At 38.3% G+C, this 12,060-nt stretch overlaps 1 protein-coding gene across 3 annotated transcripts in view; it reads right to left on the bottom strand.

Annotated features, from left to right (window-relative positions):
- Positions 1-12,060, bottom strand: part of BCAT1 (branched chain amino acid transaminase 1) — a 132,314-nt gene that overhangs the window by 47,414 nt on the left and 72,840 nt on the right. For all 3 annotated transcript variants that reach the window (XM_065940316.1, XM_065940299.1, XM_065940308.1), the window contains exons 4-5: positions 11,914-12,024; positions 8,760-8,879 (exon numbers count right to left, since the gene is read on the bottom strand). In XM_065940316.1, coding sequence (XP_065796388.1) covers positions 8,760-8,879; positions 11,914-12,024 — 231 coding nt within the window. The remainder of the gene's footprint in view (positions 1-8,759; positions 8,880-11,913; positions 12,025-12,060) is intronic.

Genomic DNA, 12,060 nt, shown 5'->3' with positions numbered 1-12,060 from the left:
GTGAAATGGTGCAAATACTTTAAAAAACTGGCAGTATTTAGTAGATATAGATATATTTTTATATATCATATATAATTTCGGTATATATGTGTATGATATCACCTCTGGCCCAGCAATTCATCTCCGAGGTTAACACTGAAGAGAAGTATGTGTGTAAGTCCACCAAAAGATACATGCAAATATAAGTCCACCAAAAAGATACATGCAAAGATGTGCACAACAGCTATAGTTAGAACAGTTGGAAATAACTCAAATGTCCATTTGTAGACATTTGGCCCCAGGGGAGGAGGGATGGGCCAGTGACTGTACTGGGGAGGGGAGGAGAGGTGACAGGAAAGGATATAAAAGAGTGTCAAGTGTCCTAGCCATATTCTAATCTTAACAGGGTGTTGGGTCCACAGATTTTCATTTTTATCCTTTAAAACCTTGCGTGTGTGGGGGTGGGGGCAGGGTGGGTGGGAGTAGGTGTGTTTCGTGTAGTTTTTAAAAATCTTGATTACTGGCAAAAATTGAACAAAGAATTACTGTCATTTTGTAAAAAGGAAGGCTAATACTTAACGTACAAACACATGTAAGCAGGTATGGGTGGGAATATTTATCAATATATATCTCTAGAAGGATAAACTGGCAATAGGAGTTGCTTAGAAGAAGGTGAACAGTGGACTCTGGATCAGAATGAGAGTAGGAAGGAAACTTTCTTTTCATTGTATGCTTTTGGTACTATTTTCATTTTTACCAAGTTTTTCCTTCCCTCAAATCCCTCCCTGCTTAAAATTCCAGAAATACACTGGCAAGTTGCACACGAAAATTGATATTCTTAAACTCAGAAGCATTGTGAATGAACTTTAGACTTAGTGTACATGTATGTTAATGGATACATGTTACATATTGTAAAATACACAGTACAATATAGAAAATCTGCAGCGATTATTGTCAAATATAACTGAGAGCAAGAAAGCTGATAGCTCAGGGAAGGAAACAAAACAGACACAAAGGCAGACTTAACACTATTACAAAATGGGGGGAAGGGGGACGCTTCCCTGGTGGTTCAGTGGTAAAGTGTGTTCACTTCTGCCAACACAGGACACAGGTTCAACCCCTGATCCAGGAAAATCCCACATGCCTCGGAGCAACTAAGCCCGTGTGCCATAACTATTGAGCCTGTGCTCCAGAGCCGTTCTCTGCAGTTTGAGAAGCCAAGGCAATGAGAAGCCTGTGCACTGCAACTAGAGAAAAGCCCATGAAGCAACTGACCCAGGATAGCCAAAAATAAATAAATAATTAAAAAAAAAAAAAAAGATGGGGTGGAGGGTTAAACTGGAAATTGGGATTGATATACACACCCTACTATATATAAAATAAACTAATAAAGACCTACTGTATATATAGCACAGGAAACTATACTTAATACTCTGCAATGGCCTATGTGGGAACGGAATCTAAAAATGAGTGGAGATATATATACATGTATCCACTTACCTGGTGGTTTCCCTGGTGGGTCAGGGGGTAAAGAATCTGCCTGCAAAGCAGGAGACCCAGGTTCAATCCCTGGGTCAGGAAGATTTCCTGGAGAAGGGAATGGCAACCCACTCCAGTATTCTTGCCTAAAGAATTCCACAGACAGAGGAGCCTGCTGGGCTATAGTCCATGGGGTCACAAAGAGTCGGACATGACTGAGCTCCTTAAGCACATACATGTTCATGTATAACTGATTCACTTTACTGTATAGCAGAAACTAACACATGGTACATCAACCATACTGCAATAAAAATTAATTTTTAAAAAGATTATACTTTATCCCAATGGACTGCTTTGACATGCTTGTCAAAATAAGTTACCATAAAAAAGAAAAAAAATAGGAAAGAAATTATTAGTCCCATCTGAGTTACATTTCCATAAGCACTCTTATTGAACCACACACCCATTTCTTCACAAAAGTGACCTCCATCTACCAATACATTCATTCATGGATCTGACACTCCACAAGCTCCATGAGACACTGACTTCCACGAAGGCAGGGAGGTGCTTTTGCCTAGCATCGCATTCCAAAACCAGCACGTAAGGGATGCGCAGAACAGAGGCAAGAGAAGAGGGGTTCTGATTTCACCTCTGTAGGCTAAGTTTCCTGTCTCTCAAGTGATGCCAACGGCACCTCCTCATGGGGCGGCTGTCAATTTCTGCAGGGAGAGCCCTACGCGTAGCGCCCAGCACTCAGGAGAGCTTCACAATGTCAGGTGATGGGTGCAACAGCAGACTGGACCACTGTGTTTCATCAAAGAGAACCAGGATTTCCCTGAATGAAAGTAGGCAGGACTTTCTTGAGATTGAAAAGTAAGATGAGCCTGGGGTATCTTTCAGGGAAATAGTAACTCTTTCAGCAATTCCCTAAGTTATATATATTTTCAAACTGCTCATTGCAGTATCATATAAGTGGACAGGGAAACGGAATCCCAGTAAGAGAACTAGGACAAAGTGTAGTCATGTCCAGCATGGGGAACGGTATAGCAGTTAGAAGTCATGGACTGTCTCTTCCAGAATAATGGAAATAAAATCAAAAATAAACAAAAGGGACCTACTTAAACACAAAAGCTTTTGCACAGCAAAGGAAACACAAAACAAAAAGACAACCCACAGACTGGGAGAAAATATTTGCAAATGATATGACCAATAAGGGATTAGTCTCCAAAATTTACAAACAGCTCATGACGCTTAACAGCACCAAAACAAACAACCCAATTGACAGAAGACCTAAATAGACATTTCTCCAAAGAAGACATACAGATGGCCAATAGGTACATGAAAAGATGTTCAACATTGCTAATTATTTGAGAAATACAAATCAAAACTAAAATGAGATGTTACCTTACACCAGCCAGAATGGCTATCATCAAAAAATCCACAAATAATGCTGGAATGGGTGTGGAGAGAAGGGAACCCTTCTCCACTTTTGGTGGGAATGTAAATCGGTACAGCCACTAGGGAGAACAGAATGGAAGCTCCTTAAAGAAATGAAAAAAGACTTACATATGAGCCTGAAATCACACTCCACGGCATGTATCCAGAGAAAAACATGACCCAAAAATATACATGCACCCCAATGTTCATTGCAGCACTGCTTATAATAACCAAGACATGGAAGCAACCTAAATGCCCATGGAATGGATAAATGACAGAGGAATGGATAAAGATGTGTGTGTGTGTGTGTGTGTGTGTATAAGAAAGAAATTTGCAGCAACATGGATGGACCCAGAGAGTATCATTCTGAATGAACTAAGTCAGACAGAAGGAGAAATATCACATGAGATCCTTATTATGTGAAATCTGAAAAGAAGTGATATAAATGAACCTACTTTCAAACCAGAAACAGATTCACAGACTTTGAGAATGAACTTCGGGTTGCCGGGGGGAAGATGGGAGAAAGGGACAGCGAGGGAGTTTGGGATGGACATCTATACACTGCTATATTTTACATGGATAACCGACAGTGACCTACTGTATAGCACATGGAACTCTACTCACTGTTATGTGGCAGCCTAGATGGGAGGGGAGTGTGGGGGAGAATGGATACATGTATATATAGGGCTGAGTCCCTTTGCTGTTCACCTAAAACTATCACAACATTGTTTGTTAATCGGCTATAGCCAATACAAAATAAAACATTTTTTAAAAAAGGTGGTGGACTGGACCCACACATAATGACCTGGATAGAAATGAGAACACAGCATGGAGGGAAAACATTAAGAGACACAGTGAGGTGCGTGGGACGAAACCATTTATATAAATTTTAATTATGTGGGTCCAAGGTAATAAGAGACACTTAAAACACATATAAACCAAAAGAATGTTCATTCAATACATGAGAATGATTTCCAGAGACTGAGAGAAGGGGTGGAAAAGGGAATAAAAAAACCAAAGAGATGGTCACATTCTGCCCCAAAATGGTAAGTGGCATGAACTGAGGGGTATCATTATTAACTAAGTGCACCAACACTTCAAAGTAAAAATAAAGATAATAACAAATAACTATCATCCGTGATAATGCTGAAATGAACAAGAACAGCCTCAAGAGGATGTGGGGGAGTGGCCTGATAATAGCAAACTGATAATCACAGACCAAAATCAATGCAAACAAGCTGTATCTCTAAAAACAGATAATTGAGATTTGAAGATACAAAAAAGGGGGCTATTAATATGAAACATGTTAACAGTTAGCCAAGTAAGATTTTAAGATGGTTTATAGCAGCAGAATGAGATACACATATAATCTTAAAAAGGACTGCAAAAGAATACATTAAAAGTATGGACAAAACCCAAGTGAATGATGACAAATTGCTGCTCTGATAACCAGTTTTCAAATCTGTTCAGATTCTTTCATTTAGAGGCTAATTGTGAAGGGAAAAGATGATAAGATGTATAAGCATAAATAAACAAGGGCTACGAATAAAGGGAATTCTTTTCATGGAAATCGTTATTACTATAGGTAAAATTATATATGGAATATAAAGACTTTACAAGGTGATAAAAGGAAAAGAATGACAGGTCTACGAATTTTTTTTAATTTAAATATGATTTCAGGTTTTATCTAATTTCTAATTAACAATCAGCAGCAGTTTGCTTTTAATTTCTAAGTTTTTAACTGCTGCTGCTGCTAAGTCGCTTCAGTCGTGTCCGACTCTGCGACCCCATAGACGGCAGCCCACCAGGCTCCGCCGTCCCTGGGATTCTCCAGGCAAGAACACTGGAGTGGGTTGCCATTTCCTTCTCCAATGCATGAAAGTGAAAAGTGAAAGTGAAGTCGCTCAGTTGTGTCCGACTCTTAGCGACCCCATGGACTGCAGCCCACCAGGTTCCTCTGTCCACGGGATTTTCCAGGCAAGAGTACTGGAGTGGGGTGCCGTTGCCTTCTCCGAAGTTTTAACTACCTGTAAATATTTCAGAAGATGTTGATTTAAATGATGCTGAAATTCTCTCTTATTTTATGTTTATTTTTGGTTATGCTGGGTCTGCATTGCCACGTGGACTTCTCTCTAGGCGTGACAAGCAGGGCTTCCTCTCTAGGTGTGGTGTGCAGGCTTCGTTGTGGTGCAGAGCCCCCTGTGGAATACAGGCTCTAGGGAGCATGGGCTTCAGCAGTTGTGGTTCCCGGGCTCCAGAGCACGGGCTCAATAGTTGTGGTGCACAGGCTTTGGGATCTTCCCAGATCAGTGATCGAATCCAGGTTTCCTGCATTGGCAGGTGGATATTTTTACCACCGAGCCACCAAAATTCTCTTTTAATATCAGAATATGTTTGGGAAAATGAATGATCTTAGTCTCTATATTTTACAAAAAGCTTATGTAATACTGTTCAGTATTTTGTTTAATAATGTAAACTTTAGAAAATAAATTTTTTTCAACAATTTTTTCTCTACTCACTGGCTATTTAATTAGTTAATTAGTTATTAATACATGTCCCAATAAATACTCCTCTGTTTATTACCATCCTAAATCTCAAAGGATTTTAGTAATGAATCCAATTATTATCAAAGAAGGCCGGAAGACAAGAAGAATTACACAAAAACATTGGTACATAGGTATTAGGACTTCCCCGTAGCTCAGATGGTAAAGAATCTGCCTGCAATACAGGAGACCCAGGTTCGATCCCTGGGTCAGAAAGATCCTCAGAAGAAGGGAATGGCTACCCACACCAGTATTCTTGCCTGGAAAATCCCAGGGACAGAGGACCCTGAGAGGCTACAGTCAGTGGGGTCGAAAAGAGTCAGACTTACGTAAAATAACTTAAAAAATGAAGAAGCTGCTGATTATAAGACACGTAAAGAAGCACAGTACCTTTGAAAACATAATGAAATCCATAAGTTGGTGTCAGAGTTACTCTCAGATTATATGGCAGCTACTAAGCCTTCCTGGGTGTGAGAAGCAGTAATTAATAACAGGCTGTCATGTCACAGCTCAGGAAAGTGAAAACAGCACTTCTGCCCTTAGGATGAAGTGACATTTTCAAAGATAAAAATATTTCCACCTCGGTACTAGTTTGCAGTTCCTGGAGGAAATAAAGTGTTAAAGACCGCTAGACATATTTTTAATTCTTTCACAAGACTTGGGATGGCGATTCTATTGCAAGTTTTTTTAAAAAATCTCTGGAGACTTTATTTAAAAGCAGAGTGTTTGATCTTGGATCCACGGATTTAGATTATGTGGGTTGAGTTGGGGCCCAGTAGAAATATGTCTACTGAAGAATACAGAATATTCTCTATACACAAGTGAGTGCCATACCAGAGACTACAGACCTAGTACATGTGAGCAAGTTGGTGGTTACATCTCTTTAAAAATTACCCGACTCAGAGTAACTCTTGGATAAAAGACCCACTTAATCAGTTAAGAGAACCATGAAAAGATGAAATGACAGATGTTAGCCAGATTCTGCACACAAGACCAAAATACCAGATAACAGATATAGAATTGCCTGGAATTCTATGAAGGCAGAGACAAGACAGAGCCATCAGGGAACCAAGTAACATAAAAAGGCAAGGGAAAGTTAGTCATCCCAGCTAGAAGAATCCCACTGATCTGGAACCCATGGGCACCAACCAATGCTCCAGCCTTTATCTCATGTATCAAAAGTAGATACCATGGAAAGGCAATGTGTGATAATTACCAGACTGAACTATACAACATTTGTGTGGTGTGCAAATTTTAAATCTACATGCTTTACTGAATGCTATTTGTAACATGCTCATGCTGAATGCCTGGTGATTTTTTTTTCTGCCCGTACCATGAATTAGAAGATTCTAGTTGAGAATTCCCAGGGACGGGGGAGCCTGGTGGGCTGCTGTCTATGGGATCACTCAGAGTCGGACACGACTGAAGTGACTTGGCAGCAGCAGCAGCAGCAGTTAATATAAACATAGCAACCAAATATAAACAATGTTGACATCAAATGGTATCAGACTTTTCTTTCAATTCTTAGCTTACTACTTGGAAAGCAGATATTTAAAAATTCTTGATTCTGAGATCCAAAGTATGATCAAATATATAAGCTGATAGAGTGCCATGGGAGGGGACTACTTGGCAGGATTTTTGTCACTGAAGTTCTTAAATTTGGTTGAGCAACAGAATATTCAACTGGAATATCTTGGGATTGGTAGAAATACATGTATTTTAAACACTATCTGGGTAATTCATATGAAAAGATTTGAAGACCATCAATAAAGTAAATTATTGGGAGTATCAGCCAGACTATAAAATCAGACTTAAAAGCTTGTTTAACTCTACATTACAGAACTTCAGGAGCTTAAAGACTTGACTAAATCACAGAACTAGAAAACTAAAGACCAATAACTTTCATAAGCACTGACACAAAAGTCCTTAACAAAATATCTGCAAAATGCATACAGCAAAACATAATGTGAATTATTCACCATAATCAAGTAGGATTTAGCCCAAGAATACAAGTTTGTTTTAACATATAAAGATGAGTTAATATAATACATTATAATAGAATGAAGGACAAAAATCACATTATCATGTCAAGACATTTAGAAAAAGCATTCAACAAAACTCAGCCTCCATTTATGACAAAAACTCTCAACAAACTAAGACTGGAAGAATCAGGTCTTAGAATGGGAAAGCACCCCAGATCACTAGAAGGTAGTGTTCTGAAAATTTAAAAACTGCTTCTTCCTAAAGTTAAATAATAATATTTTAAAACTCAATAATATTCAAATATCAGAAACTCAAGGAGAAGATGACTCTTTAAATTGTTCCAATTCTTTAACAGTTATTAGGAAGACTGCAATTTATGAAATTCATTATCCAGATGCTTAAGTCTTTCAAAAGGCATCAAAAGGAAGCCAAAGGACCACTTAGGTACCTATCCTCTGGCCTTATATATTTCTCTACTGCTTACATTCATATGACGCAGTGGAAAACCTGGTAACTATACAATTACCCCAGAGAGAGCAAATTATACTATAGCGAATGCTCTGTCCCATTTTCCATATGCCACACCTTCCTCATCCACCATCTGCAATCAATCTCCCCCTCACATCACCCATTCTCCATAGGGCTAACCCTGCTCAGTAGAGGAAGGAGACAGGGACAAAGTCTTTCTATTTTATATCACATACTCACCCACACAAATGGCTGTGGTCACTTAAAGTATGTCCTTCTTTTGAAAGGTCACCAACCAATAGACTGAACTACTGGGAGATCTTATAGCCAAATTGTTTAAACCTGCCTCTCTAGCTCTTAAGTATTTCCCTATTACCTACTGTGAACTTTATTTTCAACATTTTCTATGGGAGAAGAAGGTCCTTCACTCCCACTCCTTACCATGTAATCGCAAGAAAATGAAGATTAAAAAACAGGAGCTCTCTCTCCTCCAAATTTCAAAACCATTACCACTCTTACCTTGGAGGAGAACTACCCAGATAGGAGGCATTACACCGGTAAACTGGGGAGATGCGGTTAGCCTTAGGGAAAGGCAAACAGCCTCGGTCCTTGCTTTACTCATGTTGATGGCTGTGGCTGTGTTTGTACCACATAGCGGCGCTGAGTAGTGTCAGAAACCATATGGCTCACAAAGCTTAAAATACTATCTGGCCCTTTAAAGAAAATGTTTACAGTCTTAATGATCAAGGGAAAGGAGCATTAGTGATGCTACTGGGGGGTTATTTCAAACTACCTACTAGAAGTTTCACACAAGCATAAACAATGATAATCGCCCACCAAAGTACCCCGAAATAGGAAGTCAGTCAGCACCTCAGTTCCAATGAACGTAGGACGAATATATAGACTCGCAGATGTTGAGTAGGGGACCCATTCCTCATCCAATTTCACAAGCTGCTGAATACACTCTAAAAGCTCTTTCTTGTCAAACGCCTGAAGGAATGAAAAACACAATGAATAATGCAACGTTTTTCTACTGCAGCAGTAAGAAATGATCCTCATGAGAGCTTTGACGCTTAAAAAAGTACTAAGAAGGAAATCCCTAGAGGTCCAGTGGTTAGGACTTGGTGCTTTCACTGCAGTGACCCAGGTTCAATCCCTGGTCAGGGAACTAAGATCATGCAAAGCCACGTAGTATGGGCAAAAAAAAAAAAAGTACCAAATAAGTAAGCAAATAAATAAATACAAATTTATAACTAATAATAATAAAACCAAGCAACTTTTTCTGTGACTTTTCCCCCTCAAATTGTGATGGAATGATAGGTTAGTCACATAAGGAAGATAAATAAGTGGTTCCCTACCTCTTACCAAACCCAAATACCAACTGTAGTTGATGACGTACTTAGATGTAAGAAAACATTAAGATTTCTATTAAAAAAAATACAAAGCATCAGTGTCACCTTAAAGCAGAATTCTTAAATAAAAGACATAAAACATAAATCATTAAGGGAAAAAAATGGACAAAATTTGACTATTTAAAACTTAAGGCTGTCCAACCAAGAAAATTATTTGACCTAAAAACAAAACTAATGAGTTGTAAAGCAAAATACAACATGCTTTTTATAAAGTATGTAACTGAAATGACTATAATCCAGTATTGATCCCATCAAATGGGGTTAAGTTGCCAGAAAGATACTATGGCCTGGGATATAGGTGATGGGTAGATTTTATTAAAATAAGAGTTATGTGTGAATATCTTTAATCCATTTGATTAGGTTTCTAAATCTTCAGTCTAATAAAGTTGAAATGTCTTAGAATATTGGTTTTAATAGAGCTGAACAGTTATGTTCAAAATGTGTTCAAAAAGAAAGCATGCTTATATTCAGATAAAGGGAATTTATATTTTTCAGTTAAGCCTCGGACTTAAGTAAATGTTAAGGGCTTATCTTCCCTCATTATCATTAATATTAATGAACTCTTGGATTAAATTCAGTAATACATTTAATGTAATGCTTAATAATCAAAATCAGGACTTCAAATATTTGATGTTTTTTATTCCTTCCAATATAAAATTCCAGTATTTAATTCCTATGTGGAAAAATTGAATTGGTATAAAAAGTTAATGACATATGAAGAATTCTTTGCACCTCTCCCAAGTGTATTTAAACAACATAAAACTTTTAAATAAAAGCAGTGGTCCCAACATTTAAAACAAACAAACAAACAAACTTAAGACCGTCTATTTTTCAAAAGATAAAAAAAGGGACACATTGGGTGAAGTTTTTTGGTAGTATAACCAACAAAGGATAGTAAATGGAAAATGTTAAGATAACCTGAAAATCAGTAAGAGACAAATGATACAATAAGAAAATGGGCAAAAGCAAAGAGTAATTTATTTCACGAAGCTGAAAAAGGGTTTTATGTACTAAATAGGTGATAGCTTGTAAAGTAAGTAGTTTCTACTTACTTGGCAGGGCAAAGAAACATACTTTCAGAGAGATGGGATGGGTTATTCAAGGTAGACCTGAGTCAGAAACACACACGAATAGAGTTCATGATGTCAGGGTTTGGCTACTGAAGTACTAACTTGTAATAGCAATCAGAGCGTAGCAGTGTTACAGAAATCAGGGCTGCCAATCATCTAGGACATCCAATCTCCCTGTGTCAAGTACAGGGTTTCTGTTACTCCTGTCTAGAGATAAGATTTAGTGGCAAGAACTTGACTAGGGATTGAAAAACTTACATCCAAGTTCTTACCCTGTCCCTTTATTCTGTGTGAGCTTAGGCAAGTCATCTCATCTCTCTGGGCTTAAGCTTTTTACCATCTGAGTCACCACGGATTTCTGAGCTTAAGCTTTTTAATCTGTACAAAGGTGCTGCTAAAATTTACAAGGCATGCCTTCTTGACAGTGGCTCACTGCTACGATTAAAAATGCAAAGGATGTAAAACCACATAATGCAATTTGTGGCAGAGTTGATGTCCAATAAATGTTACTTCCCTTTTCATCTGTCCCCATTTTAAAAGGATTTCCCAGTGGCTTGTCTGTAACGGGTAAAGAGTAGAACTAGGACTGAATCAAAAGAAATTACCTGAATGTTCCTTCTGCTACTATACTATGGCCTCTGAAGAAAGTGGGTGAAGCATGGGTTCCAAAAGGAAGAAGAAGGAAGAGCTTCCCTGGTGGTCCAGTGGTTAAGAATCCACCTTCCAATGCAGGAGACGTGGGTTTAATCCCTGGTAGGGGTACTAAGATCCCACACTCCGTGGGGCAACTAAGCCTGCATGCCACAATGAAGAATTCGCACAGCCAAAATAAAATAAAAAGGAAGGAGAAGAGCCTGGCTTAAAAACAGTCATCACCTGGGTTTCTTCAGGTGAAGGTCAGGGACAAATGAAATACCTCAATGGAGAAAAGACTTCTTTCAGTTTAGAAACGCAGCCTGTTCAAGTCTCAGGGAATGAAAGTAATCTAAGTCACCTCCTGCCTAGGCATGAACCTTAGGGTCTTCCAACCCACCTCAGAATGAATTCTGCTCCATAACAAACAATGGTATAGTCAGGACCCAGTGGCTATGAGAAAACATTTTTACATCCTTTTTTTAAAAAAAGTTAATAAAACTTGGGGTAAAATATCAAAACAACTATTTAAATCACTGTATACTTATTAGTAGTATCTTAAGCAATTAGGGAAAACACTCCTTAATTATCTGCGCAGTACACCATATTTCATACTACAATTTCATATAGTCTTTAAATTTTATTATTTCAGTTTGAGGCATATTTTTCTTCCTTATCCTGTTATGTCCCACAAACACATTAAATCCTCACAGACACTCACAAAGAAATAGATTGTGGGATTGCCAGATGGTTACATCCTTGCATTTTTACCTCACTGATTAAAAAACCGACCAGAAATAACTTCAGTGCTCATATGGTTTACAGTAAATACTGACCTAAATACTCAGTAATGTTTCATTTGGTGGAATTCAGTGACCCATTACAAGAGAAATTCCTAAATTTACGTACCGGCAGAGTGGCCCTCATAGCAGATCGGTACATCCTATCCATGTTGAGGTTTGGCCGAAACAGACGAATTTTATTATCTACTCCCCGAAATGCCTTCAATCCTTCAAATAACTGAAGATAAAAGAAAAATACTTGTTAGAAGGTAAA

This window comes from Muntiacus reevesi, chromosome 1 (assembly GCF_963930625.1).
Source record: "Muntiacus reevesi chromosome 1, mMunRee1.1, whole genome shotgun sequence".
Taxonomy (NCBI): domain Eukaryota; kingdom Metazoa; phylum Chordata; class Mammalia; order Artiodactyla; family Cervidae; genus Muntiacus; species Muntiacus reevesi.
This window is presented reverse-complemented; position numbering and strand designations above follow the sequence as displayed.